We start from the raw sequence: 22941 nt of genomic DNA, 5'->3' as shown, positions 1-22941 counted from the left end.
AATTAACTGACTTGTTTTATTCTGTAACATATAATTCAAATAACTGGCAACACACATAATTCCCACAACTAAAATGCTTACCTGTACTTGAAATGGCTCAAGTGTCTGCAATAAATCCAAATGCCATGCCTGGGTTTCGGTGATGGGAGCTAACTGCTGATCAAATGGGTAGCAGTCATCTTTCTGTTCACACAATCGTTAATTATGTACTAATTCATGGATGCAGAAACTTTAAGTAAATCAATTTCTTGGGCTGAGGCTGAAGGCACTGATAGTACATCTTCATTTTCACTCATCAGAAGTTCACATACTTAATCCAGCGAAGATGAACAAAAATTGGCTTTTGCCTGTACCTGTTCATATTTTCCTAACGTAACTTTAAAAAAAGAAATGAAGAACCACCCTTGTGGATTCAAACTAGCTGATGTGAAAAGCTGGCATATGGAACTTGAAAACTCTTTGATTTTTTAAATGAGTTTTATTTTTTTTTTAATTGTATTTATTTCTGGCTGTACTGGGTTTTCGTTGCTGTGAGCATTTTTCTCTAGTGGTGGTGCGAGGGCTTCTCTTGTGGCAGAGCATGGGCTCAAGGTTAGGGTTAGGGTTAGCTTCAGTAGTTATAGCATGAGCTCAGTAGCTGTAGTTTCCAGGCTTAGTTGCTCTAGGGAATGTGGGATCTTCCCGGACCAGGGATGGAACCCACGTCCCCTGCACTGGCAGCTAGATTCTTTACCACTGAGCCCTAGGGGCCCCTTCTCTATTTTTGAAGGAGCATTTTTTTAATATCTTCTATTGTAACCAGACATGAACAAAACCTTCTTTGCCCTCCACCAGTTTTATCTTCTCTTCTACTACATTCATGATATGACGATGAGATCTCTTACCTGGAGGGTGTTTCTGCCAAAATAAACCTAACATTTTCCATGCAGCGCCTTCCTACAATGGCTCTTTTGTCTTACTTGGGAATCAAGATGCCTACCTTGCTGTAGTTGTACTGGTTGATCTACATCTTCACTTTCAGTTTTCTTTCAACTTTTCATCATGGCTCCACGTTAGGAACTGTAGGTTCTCTCCTTTCCCATCAGTCTAAATCCTGTGCCTTCATGAAGTAGCATTCATTTGTCCCCAGCTCCCCTGTCTCATACTCCACGTGTGTATGTTACTTTTAAAGCCTCTAGTCTTTAATCAAGGGCCTTGAAAAACATGATGATATGTTTGATGTGGGCAAGTATAGTACAGAAGATACCTATCAGTAATTTCTGTGATGAGTTCCAATAGTATCATGTTAACTATTTGGATATATATCATATCATGTATAACACGTGTATCATGTTAAATAAGGATGGCAATACCTTTGTATCTGAATGTTTCTGTAATGGTGTCATCTTGAGAGCTAAAATACTTTGTAATCACTTGAAACTAGAATGGAAAAATTACACTAATAATTGCAACAACTTCATTTCCTAGTTAATTCTTTCATATCTGCTGAAAATATCTATCCTATGCAATCACTGCTCAGAAATGCTTAGCTAGCCATGGCTCAGTATCAGGTCTTAACAGGGGCTACACATAAAAGGCAGATGCTTCTTAGAACTCAGCCAATTGAGATATTCAAAGAGAAACAACTGAGATTAATTATAAGGTAACAAATAGTAAGTATTTACTGAATACTGAGTCAGGCATTCTTCTGAGCAGGTCTCATTACTTCATTCAGTGATTCGCTATGAGAGAGAGATATTAGATATTGTCCCTGTTTTTATAGCTAGGGACACTGCATTTAAGTCACTCAGTCAAATCACACAGCTAGGAGGAGCCAGGACCTTGACTATGTATAAAGGCAGATGTTCCCTGAGCTGCACATGGTGATAAGGACAAATAAGAGAGTAAGGCTGGAGCAGACTGGGATCTACAAGGCAAAATATGAAGCTGTGTCTTCACGTATTAAGTTCAAGTTATTTGAGTCTCTTCTAAGATCTCATGTCCTAAAACCAAAGGTTGATTTTGTTCTCTACTTAACCAGTGCTGTGCTTCTTTTCAGAAGAATTTTGAGCTAGGAACTATACTCCACACTTTATAACCCAAGCCCAATGGGTTACAAATGGCTCAATTCTACAATCTTATAGAATTCTGAGATCCTGGAAGTGATACAATTGATAATGTCCAAGGCACAGATTAAAGATTTATGAAACTGATACAACTTGTTCATCTTCTTCCATTAGAGACCTGGGAGAATATCCTAAGTAGAATAAGCAAACTCTGAATTTGTCACAAATGTAGAGCAGGAAGGAGCTAGAAGTCACAAGGTCACCCAGGAGCACACTCGGGGCACGGGCACGGCCGATGCCTCAGGGCCAGGGCTTGCAGTACAAACTATGCTCTTTTCTCCCACAAGCAAATGTTGGTTCAAACAATCCCCACTAGGTGGTCCTCTTCCAACTCCCTAAGAGACAACCAGTTTTTGATAGAAGAATGAGCTTTTCAAATGACACACTCTCCATCCACTTTTAATGTACCAGAGAAATGAATGTGCCTTCAACACATGTGTGAAAAATGTAGGACACAACATTGTGTTTCATATGAGTTAGGGAAGAGAGAAAAGAGCAAAGGTTTGTGTATAAAAACACTGGTGGTTGACTTAGACTAATTTAAAAAGTAGCTCTTGAATTTTATTGCCAAGTTCAAATAAACCCAGACAAAAAATATGGATACAGATGATGTCACAGAACTCACCAAGTCCCACACATCCCTAAATAGTTCAATCTCATCTCTCTACTTCAGAAACTCAGTTATATCCAATAAGAATTTGAAGAATGAGCATCCATATTACAATCCATCTTTGGAAAACAGACTATTTGAAGGAAGAAAAATCCAAATTGAAACTGCGTGGTTTCCAGAGTAATTTATTCATTAAAATCTATTCAATATGCCATCAACAGTTCTCCTGTGTGTATTGTGCTGATAAATTGACACTGAGAGGATTTAACAAGTCATCATTTAATAAGTCTGAATTAATTTTCACCACATGGTATTGTACACGGTCATCTGTTGAAACAGATTTCTTTTTAACAGATCTTAGTTTAAAAAAGTCATAGATACTGTGAGTTCTGTATAAACTGGTGGATAGTAAGTTAGTTCCTTTGTTTTGACTTATAAGCCTCAACTTCATCGCAGAATAAAGAATGTAGGCCAAAGAATGCATAATCGGTCACTCGTATAGAACAGTATTGTTTCTATAATTTGAAGCTTTCTGAATGGACGGGTTCAGGCCTGATGTAACTGTAAAAAGATTACTTAATGAATAGACTATATGGAAATCGTACAAAATGTAATTAACTTTAATCATTAATAGCTTAAACAGCACTATGTTACTAACTGCTATTCAAACTCAAAAACCTGTTTTTGAATCCCCACAAAGGTGACAGGTGTACACAACCATGCCACCTTGTACTTACTTAGGGGAGTGTCAATATATATTTCAACAGAAACTTTGGCTTCAGGAAAAAAGTCACAAACATTTAAAATAATGGCTTTAATTGTCATTTTAAGTATACCGTAGGGGAAAGTGTGCTTTAATTAAATATACATACCAGTGATGCTGGCAAAGTTGAAAGTTACTCCTAATGTTGATAGCTATAAAAACTAGTTTGTACATTAAGACAATGAAAGAAAAAAAAAAGCAATCCCTTTGAAACAAAAAAGTTCACAGTGGTTTGTATCCAACAGTATGCATTTTATGACAATAACATGTACAGATTGAGCACCCTAGGGCTCTCTTTATAGCCTAAAGAAAATGACCATTTACATTAGCTGTACTGAATTAAAAAAAGATCAGCTGTACACTCACCCCTTAGACAGGGGACACTGTCCTGAGTGTACAGCTTTAACACCATTATTAATGTTGTTTGTAAAAGGAACAGGGAACTAAACAAAACATTTCCTTGGGAGTGGAGAATCTTTCATTTGCTGTTACAACCAGCAAATACCATTCATGAAGTCAAAAATGGAAGGGGGAGCCCCACAAACACTATTTGAGCAAGCTGACCAGTACACATTACAGTTTTAAAAATGAAGGTTATGTACTATATGTTACAAGTCCCAACTAGGCAGTATCAAAATGACATCTATTTCTTTGCTTGCTTTGTGATCATACCCCTTGGAGGTGTGACGGGTCTCGTGGCATTAGGCTTCTTTTTCTCTGCAGGCTTTAATATCTGCAAAGATTCAAAAAACGATGCATTTTAGGAAATACACTTAACCTCAAGTCTTACATTTCACTCAAATCTTTTGCTCAGAAAGTCTGTTTAAAATTGCCCCAACAACTTTGAAGGCTCCACTGGCATATTAATACAAACCAAGCTGACAAACATTTTGGTAATAAATACTCTTATAAACCACTATGATATACGATCTGGACAAACTGTTTCGCCTCTGGATAAAATGACAGTTTTTTGAAGTCACACCTTTAGGTATTCCCTCTGACACAGGGGGTAAAGCTCTTTGGAACAGTGTTTCTCAAACCCCTAGGGGATCATGTCATAATCTCTAGGGGTTGCAAGACCTCCCTGATAATTAAAAGAAAAAAATCAAGAACACTTCTTTTAATTCAGTTAACTGATGACTTGACTTTAGTGGCTGTGTTTTTGTTTATGATTGGGTAAGCCTGAAGTCGTATAAGTTTAATCATAGTAACTGAGAAAAAAATTGCAGTAGACTTTGCGTGTAAATGATTCTTTTGTGCCAAGTGAAGGCCAAATGATGTCATGGTCAACCAACAGAGGTTTTTTAGAAACAGAGGCATGGTGGGAGAGCTGGGTAATCACACGGCACATCTGGCACGTGGAGTAAGTACTACCTTCATGCACAAGTGGTGATTTAATTTTAGCTGAACACGGTACTAACACTGTAGCTTTAGACTTAATGTATCATGATTTTAATGTATTCAAATAATATGAAAACAGTTAAATTCAATAATTGGGGCAAAAGTTCTATGATCATTTCATTCTTTTAAAAGGAATTCACTCATTACTAAACTAGAACAAACACCAGTTAAGGGAAAATAAAATTTTTCAGTCTACTCCAAATAAATGAATATAGGCAGAAACTAGCACTTTTTAAAAATCAATAAAATGCAGAAATAAACGGAAACAATGCTGAAAACATCCTCTACCTGAAAAGAACACATTAGTGTTTCGTCCACACTCATCATGGCACCTGCATTGTCAAACTCTCCACAATAATTGGGCGCAGAAAACAGAGTGACCAACTGCCTCTTTGCAAAAAATTCGTATCCATCTTCAACCACCTTGGAGAGAAAACGTTTTCAATGTGAACAGGTGCAAACTTTAGGTGAGTAAAACCACTCTTCAGTTTCCCATTGAGCCTGACATCCTATAGGTCACTTCCAGAGACATTTTGTATAAATAAGCAATACCTACCCACCAAAATCAACAAGGAGAATCTGTGCTCACACACATGCTCTTAAGTGTACATGTAAAATTCAAAATCAATACCTGATGGGCTCTACATATAAGATCCAAATCATGCTTATGGAGAAATTTTGCAACCACTTCTGCACCAAATGTGAAGGACACTCCTCTGTCATTTTCACCCCAGCCTAAGACATCTTTATCGGGGTCAGACCACAAAAGATCACAAAGAAGACCTTGATCTGGTACATCAGTTGGTCGCATAATTCGCCGAATCTGCTCCATAGATTGAAGATCTGGTGATAAACCTATTAAATGAGGGGGGAAAAAAAAACAAAATGGAAGAAAACACAATTTTAAAAGGGAAGTTAACACTTTACTATTTCCCTTTCTCTACAGAGAGACTCAATGACTTACAAAAACTTCCATGAAATCTTTGGTTATCTTTTCTTACTTATTAGCTTTTGTTAAAAAGGGGAGGGGGGTGGGAAGCCCACTGGAACTTGTTACATGTACTAATTTGTGGGGCAGTGTGTGCCTGAACAGGACAAGGAAAGTTACTTCAACATTCAGAGCACCCTAATGACCACTTGTAGTGACTGGGAGTAGAAGATGCAGACACTTAGGTGAAGCTTTCTAGGAAACCTGCACTGGCCAAGGACTGTAATGTCAAATCAGCTCAGATGTAACTGGCTCTCAATCTGACTTTAAAAATCACATGTCCAACTCTACCAAAACCAGTATATAAGTACATAAGGAGGGCAAGGATAATAGTTTTATTAAAATATAGTTGAGTTGGCTTTTTGATGGTTGTCTAACTTCTGACACAGATGAAAAGATATCCTCTTTGCCGATACTATTTTAATTATATCATATGAAGTAAAACCACCAAGCAAAGTAAACTTTTAACATCTATGTCAGAGACATTTCTGAAAGGAAAGGATCAAAAACAGTCCAAGGGAAAGTATATTCACATTTTCAGTATCCTAGAGGATCTATGGTATAGCTCATTGTTTATTTTATATTCGAAAATACTTTGTACTCTATTTTCAAGGCTAACTGTTACAGAGCCTAGAATTCTCTGTAACAAATCAACTGCATACTTTGGACTTGTATCTGGATGATCCTGGATGTGCCAGAGCGGACTCCTGGTGTAACACAGCAGTACAGGAGAGTCACCTCACAGAGGAAGTCATCCGAATGTTAATTCATCAATGTCAAAGTGTACACTCTTTAGAAGAATCCAAATCTATGTGGAATTAAAATCAGCCCACATACCTCCATGACAGCAGAATATTTTCTCATCCACGATGGCTGCTATCGGTAAACAGTTAAAGCAGTCTGTGAAAGTTTTCCATAGTTTAATGTTATATCTTCTTTTACCTGGAAAAATTTGGGGATGGTTAAAAAAGAGACTGGTGTTCTGCAGGTACATACTCTCAGGATAAGTCCTCCAAGGCAATATTCAAAAACTATGCTTTTATTAAAAACGAGAGAATTAGATATATGTAATATTTAAGGGATGTGTGATTTATAAGCAACAACTTATAGTTTCATATGCACTATTTTAAAATTCCATGCAAGGTCTGAAAACAGAATTCCAGATATACTGATTAAGGATTATCATTAAGCCTCAACAATTATTTGATAGCACCAACTCTGTTTGCAACATAGTCTTTTCTGTCCACTCTCAAACCATAGGTGGGTTCCTATTTCCAAAGGCAACCTAGAACAACTCACAACTCACTCTGTCGGCTTCTTCATCAAAAATTAAGATTCTTCCTCCTGTTGCCTAAGCATCTTATTAACTTAGTCCCGGGCTGCTGCTTTCTTTCCTCTGTACATTTCCCCCCTAAGGCCACCTCAGACCGCCAGGAGCATCTGGCTCCAGAAAGATTCCTGGATAACTGCCAAGGTCTCTTCAAGCTTCCAAATCCTCAAGATTCTGAGCCAGAACCCCTAATGCAGTTTCCTATTACTACAGACCAGACAGCTCTGGCATCAGAAAAGTGTCACACATATTCACATTTTATCCAACAACAGATACCTCAGCTTTTCCAGGACTACAGTCATAACACGGGCAGGGGGAATGGAGGAAATGGTAGCTCAGAGTGCTTGCTACACTTAGGAAATAAGTCTATCACGTTCAGCAGTGGTTTTAAAATTCCTTCATAATCCATTGTATATTCTTGCCTCCTTTGTCAAAGATAAGGTGTCCATATGTGCGTGGATTTATCTCTGAGCTTTCTATTTTATTCCATTGAAACTCCAGAAAAATAAACGACCCAATCAAAAAATGGGCCAAAGAACTAAATAGACATTTCTCCAAAGAAGACATACAGATGGCTAACAAACACATGAAAAGATGCTCAACATCACTCATTATCAGAGAAATGCACATCAAAACCACTATGAGGTACCATTTCACACCAGTCAGAATGGCTGCGATCCAAAAGTCTACAAATAATAAATGCTGGAGAGGGTGTGGAGAAAAGGGAACCCTCTTACACTGTTGGTGGGAATGCAAACTAGTACAGCCACTATGGAGAACAGTGTGGAGATTCCTTAAAAAACTGGAAACAGAACTGCCTTATGATCCAGCAATCATACTGCTGGGCATACACACTGAGGAAACCAGAAGGGAAAGAGACACGTGTACCCCAATGTTCATCGCAGCACTGTTTATAATAGCCAGGACATGGAAGCAACCTAGATGTCCATCAGCAGATGAATGGATAAGAAAGCTATGGTACATATACACAATGGAGTATTACTCAGCCATTAAAAAGAATACATTTGAATCAGTTCTAATGAGGTGGATGAAACTGGAGCCTATTATACAGAGTGAAGTAAGCCAGAAGGAAAAACATAAATACAGTATACTGACGCATATATATGGAATTTAGAAAGATGGTAACAATAACCCGGTGTACGAGACAGCAGAAGAGACACTGATGTATAGAACAGTCTTATGGACTCTGTGGGAGAGGGAGAGGGTGGGAAGATTTGGGAGAATGACATTGAAACATGTAAAATATCATGTAAGAAACGAGTTGCCAGTCCAGGTTCGATGCACGATACTGGATGCTTGGGGCTAGTGCACTGGGACGACCCAGAGGGATGGTATGGGGAGGGAGGAGGGAGGAGGGTTCAGGATGGGGAACACATGTATACCTGTGGCAGATTCATTTTGATATTTGGCAAAACTAATACAATTATGTAAAGTTTAAAAATAAAATAAAATTAAAAAAAAATAAAATTCCTTCATAGAAATCTACATTTGAATAAAAAATTTCAATACAGTACAATTTTAACAAAATTATCAATGTTTTCTTAAGTTGGAAAACCATCCACTGAAAGCCACCTATGTCAGGATACTTTCAGGCCCACAGACGGGGTGGCAAACTATACCTCCCTGATGGGAGAGGGGAAAGTTGGAGTACAAGGTCATTCATTACACGAGTCTTGAAGACAAAGAGTCAAAATGGATACTATTCAATGCCAACCTTCTAAATCATTAAGGCTTCTAATAAAAAAGAAACCAAAAATGATGTAGCTAACACACTAGGAAGTATATCACAACAAAGAGATTGTGTGAATTTGAACTTTCTCAAATAAAACATCAAAATATTGGCTAACCACTATATAAAAAGGAAAATGCTCTAAATAGTAGTACCTGTAACAAATTCCTAAAACACAATGTTACAAAATTCTCTGCCTCTCATTTCATTACCTAAATAGTGACTGCCTTGCTAGTCCCTCTCTGGTAAGACTCACTGTCAATATCAAATATCCTTTTCACCCACCTCATTCTTTTTTTAATTTTACTGAAGTATAGTCCATTTTCTCCCACCTTATCTTATGTAGTCCAAGCTGGGTCTTGGACTACATACATACATACAGTCAAGGGAGAGGCTGTGAGTACGAGGACTAAGTTTATGAAGGGAACCTTTCTAGCAATGTACTTCCAACAAATAAACTAGAGGAACACATCTAAGTGAAACCGAGATGGAGTAACACACCTTGAGAGACTACAGGTTATGATTACAGTCTAGGGTACGACCACAGAGACAAAACCAGACTTGTTATAATTACACTGGCAAGTGCTAGTAATTCCAACTCCTTAACCACTCCCACTCACAGAGATGATCAATACAAAAGGAAGATGCAGATAAGGATTAAAAAAAATGTTTTTTAATTTATAGTTACTTAAACAGCAGCATCAATAAAAACTCCACTGAAACTGATTATTTTCAAGGCTTTAGGAATCTTGTTCCTGTCAATTATCAATTCAAAGTGTACCTTCAAAATGGGTCAAACAATGTATAAATTATTCAAATACTTTTAATTAGCGTCCCCTTGCTGCCCTGTTTTCTCCTTTCAGCACACAATTTCAGATAGTGAGTACTGTTTTTCTTGGGTTTGGATGTGCCAAAGGAAAAAGAACTACATTACAAATTACAAAAGTTATTTGTATATTCCAAGTTTCCATTTATATGCAACGTCTAGAAAAGGCAAACCTATAGAGACAGAAAGTAGCGTAGTGCTTACACAGGACTGTGTGATGGTTGTGTAATTCTATGAATTTAATTCACTGAACTGTACACTTAAAATGGATGAAATTTTATCTCAATAAAGTTATCAAAAACAAAGCTATCTATTTGGACAGGTTCTCAGAGTTGTACTAAAAATTAAAGTATCTGCAACTATTCACAACAATTACCTTAAAAGAAATCACCACTGTTATCACTATTTCCTAATCTAATCATCACATCATACAAGAATCCAGGGCATTATCATACTGTAACAAATGTTAAGTTTTTTACCCCAAGAAAGCAGCCAGGACAAAAACTAGTTAACAAAATAGTAAGCATGAAGAATGACAACACTACATCTAAACTCTCACAAATCCTAACAGAAACATGTTCAGTTTACGACCATATATCTCAATATAAGTAAATCTTACTGTAGAAAGTACTTACATTCATCATAAAATCCATAAATTCTATTGATGCTGGCACATTCGTGGTTTCCTCTGAGAAGAAAAAAATTCTCGGGATATTTGATTTTGTAAGCCAACAAGAGGCAGATAGTCTCCAGTGATTGTTTTCCCCTGTCCACATAGTCCCCAAGAAACAGGTAATTGCTTTCTGGCGGGAAACCACCGTACTCAAAAAGTCGAAGCAAATCATAGTATTGCCCATGGATATCACCTAGAAGCAAGAATTTTATTACACAGTGTCTTCATTCGTATAGTTCAAACCACCCACATAACTAATTTACACTGTTGTGTAGTATTTATTTAGTCCAACAGAGCTTAGTGAAAATTTTAAGTGTATATCAGAATCACACACACAACTCAAGTAATTAATAATTTATTTTGCAGAACGGATTATTAATGGTTAGGCAGGCCTTCCTGCCAAGGAAGACCGTTTCCCTTTCAGGCTGGCTGATCAATATCAAATGTCCAACAGCTCAGTCTCTAGGGACCGTGCCAGCAGAAGCGATGCACTCTTAACAAGCCCTGACCCCATGTGACAAAGGCACACACACACACACACTACACCCACCAATACATCTGGCTTTCAATCTCCCTGCTAGATACTGCCAAAGAGTATTTGCTTTAAGCTTATATATAGGTTCAGGCCTTTTCTTAGCTCTCCACTCTGTTTCCGTTCCTTTCTTCTGCAATGTTTGTATTTCTTTAGCAAAATAATTTTAAGAAAATCTGAAGCACATCTAAGTAAACTCGGTCCATTAGAGGTATTTATTCTAAAGCTACAATACATAATGTAGTTCTAGGTTATTCATAAATAGTACATGATTCTACTGGCTAACATAGTATCGTCTATATACCATCTATATATACCCTTGACTCAGTCAATTAATCACATAACCAAAGGAAACTGTGCACCAAAACTTACCACATATCTTGAGTGGTGCTTCAAGTTCTAGCAGGATAGGCTGACTGAGAAAGATCTCTCGGGACTTTAAGCACAGTCCTCTGATTTCATTCTCCTGTAGCTGGACATTCTTACCAGGCTTGGACCCTCTCACTGTAGGGGGAGAAAAACCCCAATTTAGTCAAGTGAAGTCAAAGTAAGATTTCATATAAAAATTAAACATATATGAAAAGGCACAAGCTTTAAATAAAGAGGAGACAAGAACATGGTTTAACTACTTTCTGACTAGGCTTTATTTTCAGGACACATAAAAATAACAATTGGCCTTGTTCACCTACAGCCCACTCACCAGATCAGCTCTTTTTGCCTCCCGTTATCTTCTCTTCTCCAGCCTTATAAATGAATTAGTATTTGTAGAGCAGGAGGTCTTAGAGACTGTCATGTTACTGAGTCAGTTCTAACAATTCCTTGTTTTAAAATATGAGATTGGAAATGCTCAGGATCTCTCCCTCCCAATCAGTGTTTTTCAGAGGACCAAAGGTCTCTCTCCATGGTCCAAGATCTTATGAAAAAAATTTACTGTGCTGTTTTTCATTAAAACACCATGTATGCGTGTTGTGGGTATTTTGCTATGCAACTTTCTAGGCCTGAATTTGTGAATACACTCATGTCTATACATGGCAAAGGATGTCAGCGTATGCTGTGAGAAAGGTTTCCTAGTAACTGGAACAGGTAAAACTTGAGAAAAAGGAGGAAGAGATCACGGCACAGCATGCATCACATCAGAAGACTCGAGTTCTACTCACTATCAAAGTGAAGCGTAAGATATCCTCTGGCCTTATAATAATTCATTTATCAGCAGGTAGGTAGCAGTAAGAAATGAAATTGTTTTGACTCTAGTTGCAACAGATTAGACAGTTATTAAATATATAACAAACAGCACTGCACTGCCTGTAGTTTAGTCGTCAAGTTGTGCCCAACCCTTTTGCGAGCCCAGGGACTGCAGCCTGCCAGGCTCCTTCCTCTGTCCACGGATTTTCCAGGCAAGAATACTTGAGTGGGTTGCCGTTTCCTTTTCCAGGGTAATAAATAACAAGTAGCACTGCATTACTAAACTTACCTTAATCTTACAGTTATGAAGTGGCTGCTGTTGCTGTTCAGTCTCTAAGTCGTGTCTGACTCTTAGCAACCCCGTGGACTGCAGCAGCCCACAAGACTCCTCTATCCATGGGATTCTCCAGGCAAGAATACTGGAGTGGGTTGCCATGCCCTTCTCCAGGGGATCTTCCCAACCCAGGCATCAAACCTGTGTCTCCTGTATCGCAGGTAGATTCTTTACCATCTGAGTCACCAGGGAGGCACCAGGGAAGCCCCTTATGAAGTGCCAGGGTCTGGTTAAATATGGGGACTGATTACCATCAGACTGCAATCAAAATCTTAACACTTGTTTTGTACAAGGAATTCATGAAAGGAGGCATTCTCTGAACTAGAACTGAGGCAAAAACACAGAACCAGACTAAGTACAGAGCTAAGCCTACATCTTTCTACCATTAAACCCAATATAAAGTCATAAGCAGATTAAATCAATGTTAATTTAAACTTTATCAGTTTTGAAGGCTTTATATTCAAATTCAAAATCATCTAGCCTAATGCTAAACAAGAGCAATATGTTTAACTGGTTTTTATCTAGCTTTGTTCTGTAAATATCTAAGTAACATTACAGAGTAATAAAAATTTCAAGTTAAAAAAACCCTGGTATCTGCGGAGAATTTTTTTTTTTTCTATTAAAGAGGGCTGTGCCTAAATTTGAAAAATACTCTTAGGGGAAGCCCTCCTTCAGCCTGAATAGCCACTGAAATGAAATTCTCTGAGGAAACAAGCTGAGCAGAAATGGAAGGGTGTTATTTTTTTCAATGGAAGACAATACGTAAGAAAGGATGACAAGGGAAAAGAGTCAAACTCTTAGGGGGTACAGCAAAAAGAAAACGTTGAGTGCATTGGACTGGCAACTAGAAGCCAGGTTTCTGTATTGGTTTTATAGTCTTAAGCAAATCACCTCTTTGGACTCCAAAACATGTAACTGAACTAAGAGACCACCAGTCTCATGCTGATCAAATATTAAGAAACAAGAATCAACTCAAGGGAAAGCACAGTAAGAATAATTTTTGAGGGACTACACTAACAGACACATACACAATACCACAGCAACTGAGTTGTTTGTGAAACAAAACCAACTTTTTTCCTGAACCAAAGTCATTTTTTCTTTCTAGACACACACATAAGGAGAGAACTCAAGAAACCCTCCCAGTGAAAAGACAGTGGGATCATTGCTTTACTGGCCAGAAAACCCCAGTCATCAGTGATTTTACCACAAGTCAGCCAGAAGGTTGGGCATACTGCCCAACAGGAAACTTTATTTTTGGCTAGGGGACTCCTAAACGCTTCTGGTTTCAAAGGGAATCTTTTTCAGCAGAGGCCCACACTTGTAAGGGGACAGCCCACTCTAAGTCTTTTAGAAGACTTATACCTATAGGGAACACAAGCCATACTTTTAATATGAATGCTATCAGATTAAATCAATGCTGCTAATACACATTTTACTGGTTTGGAGACTTCCCACTACATCCTTTAGACACAGTTCATGATAATTGTAGTTTTCTTAATATGACTGTCCCCGAAGGATCAGAGCACAGAGATTAGTAAAGAACAATACTAACAATTTTTTAAAATTTACTTTTAATTGGCTAACTGCCTTACAATGTTGTGCTAGTTTCTGCTGTATAATACCTTGACTCAGCAATAGGTATACACTTATCTCCTTCCACCCTCCCATCTTCATCCTACCCCTCTAGGTCATCATACAGTACCTGGCAGAGCTCCATGCAACACCAACAATTTAAAAAGTGTTCCTGATGTGGACTGAGGATTAAATACAGTTTTTCCAGAACAAATCAAGATTCAGTTTATGTCTGAACAGTGCTCATTAAAAACACAGTCACAAAGCTTCTTAAATTCCCAACAATTAGCTCAATAAATAAAACTATATAAACAGAAACTCCATCAAAACCATCTACCAACTGGCAAATACCTGCTCATCTTTCGAGACTGCTTAGATATCACCTCACGCTGGAAAACCCCTTAGCCATCTTCTCCCCCCTTAACAAGCCGGCTTTATGCTTTCTGAAATGCTCTCCCAACACGGCCCAGCACACACTCTGTATTATAACTGCCAGTTCACTTCCATCTATTCATCCTGGTAGAATGTAACCTCAGGACCACACCACTAGCCCTGCAGTGTACATGCCCATAGCCAGTATGTGGTAGGTACTCAAAATTTGTTGCATGAATGAAGTCTTAATAAAATCTGTTCATTTGTGGCATTACAATTAGCATGCACCCCAGACTATACACTGATTAGCCAAAAACAAGAACAAAAACCGTGTCTGTGTTTTCAAATGACAAAGCAACAGCATCATTCTTATAGGCTTTACTAGAGTATTTTTCTAGTTTTGAAAATTTAGGATTACTCTTAAAGTTTTATCTAACAGAAAATGAAGATTTCAAAATGGGTTTTGGCAGTCTGAGTGAACACAGCAGGCATTTCTTAGAGATGGCCTATTAGCTGACAGCATAAGAAGTCTACTTCACTATTTTCAGTGTCCATCATGGAGAATCATGTACTAGCTGTAGCTAACACCTAGGGAGCACTTCCCACGTGCTGGGTACTGCTGCACTAAGAGGCTTTATTCACAGAGCCATTCAGTACAGCAATCCCACAAGTCAGGTGCTGTCACTTCTCTGTGTTACAGGCTGAAGAGGCTCAGTGACTTGGTCCAAGGTCATAGAGCCTGCAAGGAGCACACCCTGACTCTAGCTCTGAAGTGGTGCTTCCATCAGATCACTCTCCCATTTAAGAATTTGTTCTTCATCTTGAAAATATGTTTAAAATATATGGCATTAACTTAGAAACTTAGTAAGAAAACAAATGAAAGCAAGTAAACAGCACACAACTGTTTTTGCCATTTTATAAGTTCATAAGCAATAACAAAGAAGAAAAAGTTAAAAAAAAAAAAAAAAAGGAAAGAATTTGTTTTCATTCTACTTCTAAACCAAAAGAGATTTTATAGGACAAACTACTAAACCTCTATACAGTCATTGGTGCTTAAGAAAAATTTGATGAGTATAAAAAATCATAGGCATCCTTACAAACAGGAAGCATTAAAAATTAAACGATGCAATCTACTTGTTAAGACTATCAACATTCATTTTTACTATGCTTCACACAAATATTCAACAAAATAGCTGCTGGGCACTTACTACCTGCCAGAACCAGTGATAGATGCTGGGCATCCTCTTCTGGCAACAGGAGAGACAAGAACTGTGTCCCTTTTCTTGGGAGGTTTACATTCTAGTACAGGATTTAGAAGATAAGACAAACTAGGTAACTGCAGATTATTATACATTCTGTACCGAGAACTCCCCCTCTATAAAAGTTGAAAACTAAAAGTTTATCTTAGGGACATCTTCAACACCATTAAAAAGACAAAGGCTTGCGTATCTATTTTATCACTATTAGCTACAAAGAAAAAATGCGAACAGTACAGTGCTGCTCAATAAACATCAGTCACTATGTATTTCAGGGCTGCCCAGGTGGCTCAGTGGTAAAGAATACACCTGCCAAGCAGGAGACACAGGAGACTTGGGTTCGATCCCTGGATTGGGACGATCCCCTGGAGAAGGAAATGGCAACCCATTCCAGTATCCTTGCCTGGTAAATCCCATGGACTGAGGAGCCTGGCAGTCCAGTCCATGGGGTCACAACAGTCAGCTAGGACTCAGTGACCAAGCAGCAGCAGCACTGCCTACTTGAACCTCACTGTGCTGTGCATGACGAGATGTAAACAAGAGCGACCCAAGCTGGAAGTTCATGGGTTGTCTCCTAATGGTATCTTCCTAAGTAGTAGTTCAAACTGCATGTATGAAGTTATTTCAACAATTGCCAATGAAATACAAAATATTCCAAAATGAAATTCCAAGAGAATTTCATTTTCCAGGCAGAATGTGTCTACCAAGTCCAGGTGCTAGGTACTGTATAGAAATAAAATCAGCAGGCAGAGCGGACATATACAGATTCGTGACTGATCCATTACAATGGTCAACTTAGGTCTTAGGCACGTGACTTCTCTTTTTTTTTTTTTTTGCAGCACTTTGAGGCCTGCAGGATCTTAGTTCCCTGACCAGAGATTGCCCTCGACAGAGACAGCTTGGAGTCCTAACCAGTGGATGGCCAGGGCATTTCCAAATGTGCAACTTTTGAGTAAAAGCTTTTATCTGGCTAAAATGGCAGATTCAGAAAACTGCATTAGGGCTGTTACGAGCAAAGACTGTTCTGTTCTAACTTATATCTTCATTTATTTATCTGGCAAATCACTCACATGAGCACATGATAAAAACTCCCATGCAATTTTATAGTAAACAAACTGATAAAAACTTGTAATAACTTAAGACTACTTTGGGATTACTTATGAAATAAGACTACTTTGGGGCTACTTACGAGGGATAAGCATGTATTCTTCTTGCCCCTTAATTGTTGAAAGGTCATAGAAAAGGAATAGCATACCCACTAAAAAGCCTTAGCTCAATTATAATCAAGTTTTAAAACCTAAAATTGGCACAACCAGTATAAAAATGTCAACAGAGACTTTGCTAATAAGATAATCCTATTAAAAAGGTGGTAATCTTAACAATATGCCACATCATATTTATTTTAGTGACAATAACCTCACAACATTTGACAAATTTAGGAAAATAAAACCTCAAACCAAAACAAACAAAAAACACTGAGTTTCTATAATATCAAAACTTTCTCACAAACAACTGAGGTCTTTTCTACAAAAACTGTAAGCCACAAAAAAGTTAATCAAGAACCATTCAGTTTCAGTGCAAAGTCACCAGCAGGAAGACATCCACTTTTCAGCCATTTTAATTTCTAAGCCGCCCTTTCCCCACCTCGACTTTGCTAACTGCTGGTGTGATACTTTGGGCATTTAAAGGTGACATCAATTTTCTCAAGGCATATATACAATCAGGATGTAGCTGCAAAACACTGTCTACTGCTCTCAATGAAGAACCTTGAGTTTTCTACACCTAGAGTGAAGACAATTCATTGAAAAATCTTTAACTCTCTACAGTCTTATCACCTACGCTTGATTAGACTTGACATCTGACCCTACATTTGTGCTGAGTGGCATTTTTGTAAGCCTTAATATTGGTAACAGACAATCTTCTCTAGATAAGGGATGCCAGTAAGCTGCAGGGGGGGGGGGGGCGGTGAAATTGGAGATTTCAGGTAAAACATCAAGACCATTAAGTAAATCATCTATTCTTACATGCTTTGCATACAGTGGTCTGATCCTAAAACAAAAAATTTGCCCCAGAATTCTGTACATTGTTCTTGAATTAAACAACAAACAAAAATGTACAGAATTCTGTACATTGTTCTTTCCAGTTTCCTCATTTACACAGCGATTCGTATCAGGATATTATCTCCTTCACATTCTAGTTTTCAAGGTCCACTAACACCCTTCAGAGTAAATTGAGTGAAATGACCAAGTCTGTATATCCTCTCCCTGCTTCAAGATCAGTAACCCTCACCTACTCAGGCAGACTGAATGGCAATGGCACATGACTGCAGCTTCACAGATACAGAACAATCTCACCAACCTCTACGGCGGATGTGCTATTAACGCATGGTGCAGCCTGGCATCCATTCCCCCAGCTTGGAGGAGGAAAGCCTGCCTGCTCCCGCAGCTTACATTCCCTCAACCACCACAGAATGACACACCCCATCCTGTTAGATTTCACTGCTTCCTCCTGCTACTGTCAGGCGAGGGGGCACTGTGGGCACAGAGTAACCCTTCCCCAGCTGCAATTTAGGATTGGTGCAAGCTGCAGATCATAGCTCTAAGACCTTTCTCTTCTTACTTGTAGGAGAGAATGCAGCATACAATTGACATGTGGGAGGGGAGGGGAGGTCCTCATAATACAGGCTTCTTGGAAGTTAAGGGTACTAGTAACATACAACTTTATGATTACTGTCTTAATCAACAAAATGCCCTATGATCATTAATCCCAAGAAAAGCGTCTAATTGTTAAAATGATCTGATGTGTAAACTCATTAAGAAAGATTATTTTTGTTTTCCTTGGTCAGCATATATTAAGAATTTTTTTCTTGTGCCATTATGTTTGTCCTTTATTATCTTCAGGACCAGGGACCACTGTCTTTTTTAAACATTACAATATGAACATGTTTCATTTCACATCAAAAAACTAAACACAGGGACTATTTTTACAAATTAGAGGATTAAATTCGTAGGGCCAGGACAGAAGTCACATTTAAATCACTAATGCAAATCAAGCAATTGTGCAGAGCCTGACACAGTCCTGCAGTTTGACAACCACCATCTTCAGAGGTGAGATGCTTCTCTCAAAGCAGGATGCGAAATTACAACTGTCTGCTTTGCAAGAAAATTACTAGCCATCAATCATTCTCTGTAGGAGATCAGTTACAAAACTAACCTCACTCTAATCTCACTTTTCTCCAACACAGTAGGACTATCAGACAAATCAGCAGCTGATTTATTCTCTAAATCCAAAGTTTTACCGTGCATTTAAGCAAGTGAACATGAATAACACACAAGAGTGACAATCCCAAGGTTTTATCACCTGCAAGGCAGACCTTCCCAGGTGGGTGGCAGAATGTTGCCTCCTTAAAGAAAATCTAAAAGTTTAGAGTAGAAAATAACTGCAAAGCTGTAGTGACTACAACTTAAAGCAAGGTGTTTTGTTAGCTAAGACTTCACCTTTGAATGGTCTTTTTAGTACTATCACTGAGCTACTTCTCAACTAGCTGTATAGCTCCACTTTAAGAGAGACAATTCTGAACATGTAAAAAATTTCTAAAAAGGTCATAAAACTCACATTCCCTCCATCTTCAGATATATTTAAATCTTAATGAAAATTTTTAGAGGAAAAACTTTGTGAGGCATTAAAAAAAAAAAAAAAAATCACAACTTATCAACATCTTCTACCCTGGAAAGATATACATATATATCTTCAATAGATCATTTCCAATAGTTTCTCTGACAATCTAACATTGATGAGAAAAAAAAACAACAACATTAAGAATGTTGAGCAGCTAGTTTATTCCCGAGGAATGAAAACGCACTGCTTTACTAATTTCAATGAAAAAAAAATGAAATGTTAAAAAAACCTGGTTTTCCAGCGCAACATAACATGTATAGAAACTATTAAGAAATGACTGATCTCACTGTAAATGATCCAGGTTAATCAACGCAAATTTCTTAGCACAATTTAAAAAATAAGATTAAAATTAATAAGATGTTATATGAATATAAAAGTTATGGGCAACCCCACAATTAAGACCTAACTAATCTTAAAATTCTGTTTCTAATCCACAGCTTCCATTTTTTCCAGCTTTCTCAAAGAAATAAAGCCACACATGTCCCTGCATAGACATGCAGAATTTACAATTTTTGAATGAGAAAAATTTAAGTTCTTTTCTTATAGCAAATTGTTTTAATCCGTTTCTGACCCACTGCTGTCTCACATAAACCAAAGAACTATATTAACAAATATTAAAAGTGTGATTCTTCTAATAAATGCCAGATACTGAATGAAAAACAAGGTTTTCACCCACAAATGGCAGTGACATTTCAGGGGCTCATTTAATGAGTTTTTCTTTTGAGACACTATAAAAGGAAAAAATCTGCACACAGATTAAGATGAAGTTTCATTCTCATGACTTAAAAGATCTGCGAATTCTAACACCAGAGCTATCCAACTGTTTACGCTAGACTCCATCTCTGAGCATTTACAGTTCAACAATATTTTAGAATATAAAAGCAAAAATGCAGTTAAAACTCAGCCAAATCTACATTATCCAACACTCAAGAAAAGGATCTGAATTATTTCAAAGTTCGGAATTAGATGTTATTATTAATAGATGTGCTCTAGAATTCGGGGGTAGTGGGTGATTTTATTTCAGCGTCTCTCCTTAAAATCCGAACTTCATCCCTCTCCCACATCAATAGAAATCAATCGCCGGACACCTCAGGAGTTTTAGGTCAGTCAAAATTAAAGATTTATTTTAACCTTTGCTCAACCACTGGACACCTCCTTCCTTCACACACAGGGTGACTTGAATGACGTTGAGTTCCTGGCTGCCTGGGTTTGAAACTTGACTATCACTAACTGGTTAAGTGACTACACTTTTCTGGGTCTTAGTCAGGAAAAAAAGGGCATCTACCTCGTGTATTACATGAAATCTATGTAAAGAGCTCCAAAAAATGCCTTACACACAGTAAGCGCTTTAGAAGCGATGGCTAATATGATTTATGCGATGCATGCAAAGTATTGGAGACAATTCATTAGAAAAGACCCTGATGCTGGGAAAGATTGAAAGCAGGAGAAGCGGACGACAGAGAACAAGACGGTTGGATGGCATTACCGACTCAATGGACATGAGTTTAAGCAAGCTCCGGGAGATGGTGAAGGACAGGGAAGCCTGGCATGCTCAAGTCCATAGGATCGGAAAGTCGGATGCGACTAAAAGACAGCAAAATGCAGTGAACGCAAAGCGCTTAACAGAGCTTGGCACACTGCAAAGATCCTAACGAAACTGTCATCACTGCCGTTTCACGATTCAGAGGCACGTTCAGAAAAGAGCGCGGAGACTTCCCCGGGATAAAGACAACTTAAAAAGCATATCTGGGAGGGCAGGAGAATATGGGTTCCAACATCTCCCTGAGAATGAACGTTCGTTACCAAGTAACAAGTAACGGGGCCCTCGACCCCAAGCCTCACAAAAAAATAAAAATAAGCAGGCTAGGAAAGAAGCCCTCAAGCTTGGTGAAATCCATATCCGCATCATATTGCTTTCCAAAATATTGAGAACCACGAAGTTCGGAACGAGCAGTCCAGTAGGTTGGACTGGGGCCCCCAATATTCTCCAAAGATTGGTCCGGAGTGCCGGGCGCCGGGGGTACGTACCGGAAACGTGGGGGTGGGGAGCGGAGTTTTCAAATTTTACGGCCAGGAGAAAGGCTGCACCCTCTAGCAATGAATGAGCGGAGGCAAGAGGGTCCGCAGGTTGGGCCAAGTGCGGAACCCCGGGCAACCTCCATCCCGCGGCAGTCCCCGGCCCGCGGGCGAACTCGCGGGGCTCACTCGTCTCGGCGAAGCAAGCCCAACAGGCCTCCCAAATCCCCCTCCCCCGCGAGTCTCCGGAGCCGCCCGCCGCCCCCTTCACCTTCCAGCAGCCGTTGGATGATGCTGTCGATGTTGAGTTTATCTATATCCGCCATCGCCTTCCCACCGCCGACCTTCCCGCAGCGGCGCCGCCGCCGGCTCGCGCCCGGGATTCACACCTCCTGTCCCACGCCACGAGCACAGAGATGGTGGTGGCGGCGGTGGCAGAAGCCGCGGTGGGTTCCCCCCAACCGCCCCGCTCCCTGCTTCCTCCTTCTCTCCCCACTGGAACCACGAGAAGAACAAAATGGCCGCCGACTCCTTAGCCAGCCTCGGGCGGCGCACGAATGCGCGCGGGGGAGTGCAGCGGCCCGGCCGGGACTTCTTTGTGGGCCATAGGGCACCCGGGAGGGGGCGGGGCCAGGGAGAGGGAAGGAGGCGGGGCCAGAACGCGGGAATGGGGAGGAGACCGTTGAGGGTAAATGCGATCGCGCGCGGAATCCTTCCGCCAAACGGGCCGAGCAAATAGGCCCCCTGGCGGGAGCGTGAGTTGCAAAGTTGAACGCGGGAGTTGGGGATGGGGGAGAAGATGCAGCTGTGCACTCGAGGGTTGCGGGCTTCGCAGGACACTGTTCACTGCGGCTAAGTGTTTTGCAGACCTGGCCATGTGAAAAGCCCACGGAGGGAATTTGGGTGTCCTGGAATTTCCCCTTAAGAGAAATCTGTGGTAGAGGTGAACAGTGAAATAGGTTGACTCTCTTTGGCTTCAAATTTGCTAGAATTTAGCGGGGGAGGGAAAGATATATTTGATGGCTAATTTAAAAAGTCCTCTCCCAGATAAATAAAAATGTTAGGTTATTCTTTCTTAGTGGTGGAAATATGGGTATTTGTACGCACATTTTTGTGCACTCTGTAACTTACATTTGGGGAAAAAATTCTTTTTAATCCACCCTCAAAAAAATTTCATCATCTCTCTCTGGATTATCTTTCTTGAACTCGCGAAGTTATATAATCATCGGAACGGTTTACCCTGATTCCGGCCAGAACGAAGATGAGCGAGCGTGTGCAGCAGATAAAGGAGAATTCGCAGATTTCGCGCGTCGGAGCTCGAGGCCGGAAGAGAAGAGCGAGTTTGCACCCGCTGGCTTTGCGGTCGGGTCCCCAGTTCTGTAGATACCCCTGAAAACTTTGGTCAATTTCCCTTGGCTTCTCAGTCTCCCCAAATAATCTCTCTCCAGGAGATTCCTCCAAAATGTGCCACCTCTGGGGGCTGCGTATCGTCTTAGCTGGGTTTGAAAGTGCAGTTACATTCAGCAAACGCATCTGCTCTTTTGGATCCTGAC

General features: G+C 39.5%; 1 protein-coding gene across 1 annotated transcript; it reads right to left on the bottom strand.

Annotated features, from left to right (window-relative positions):
- Positions 1-2644: 2644 nt before the first annotated feature.
- Positions 2645-22106, bottom strand: PPP1CC (protein phosphatase 1 catalytic subunit gamma). Its single transcript, XM_027566790.1, has 8 exons — positions 21660-22106; positions 11351-11482; positions 10409-10639; positions 6705-6809; positions 5511-5734; positions 5168-5302; positions 4151-4211; positions 2645-3276 (listed from the first exon to the last, which is right to left on the bottom strand). The coding sequence occupies exons 1-8, from the start codon at positions 21712-21714 to the stop codon at positions 3206-3208; spliced, it is 1014 nt and encodes a 337-aa protein (XP_027422591.1). The 5' UTR covers positions 21715-22106; the 3' UTR covers positions 2645-3205.
- Positions 22107-22941: the final 835 nt, after the last annotated feature.

This window comes from Bos indicus x Bos taurus, chromosome 17 (genome assembly GCF_003369695.1).
Source record: "Bos indicus x Bos taurus breed Angus x Brahman F1 hybrid chromosome 17, Bos_hybrid_MaternalHap_v2.0, whole genome shotgun sequence".
NCBI classification, from domain to species: Eukaryota; Metazoa; Chordata; class Mammalia; order Artiodactyla; family Bovidae; genus Bos; species Bos indicus x Bos taurus.
The sequence above is the reverse complement of the archived record's forward strand: the minus strand, read 5'-3'. Positions and strand labels throughout refer to the sequence as shown.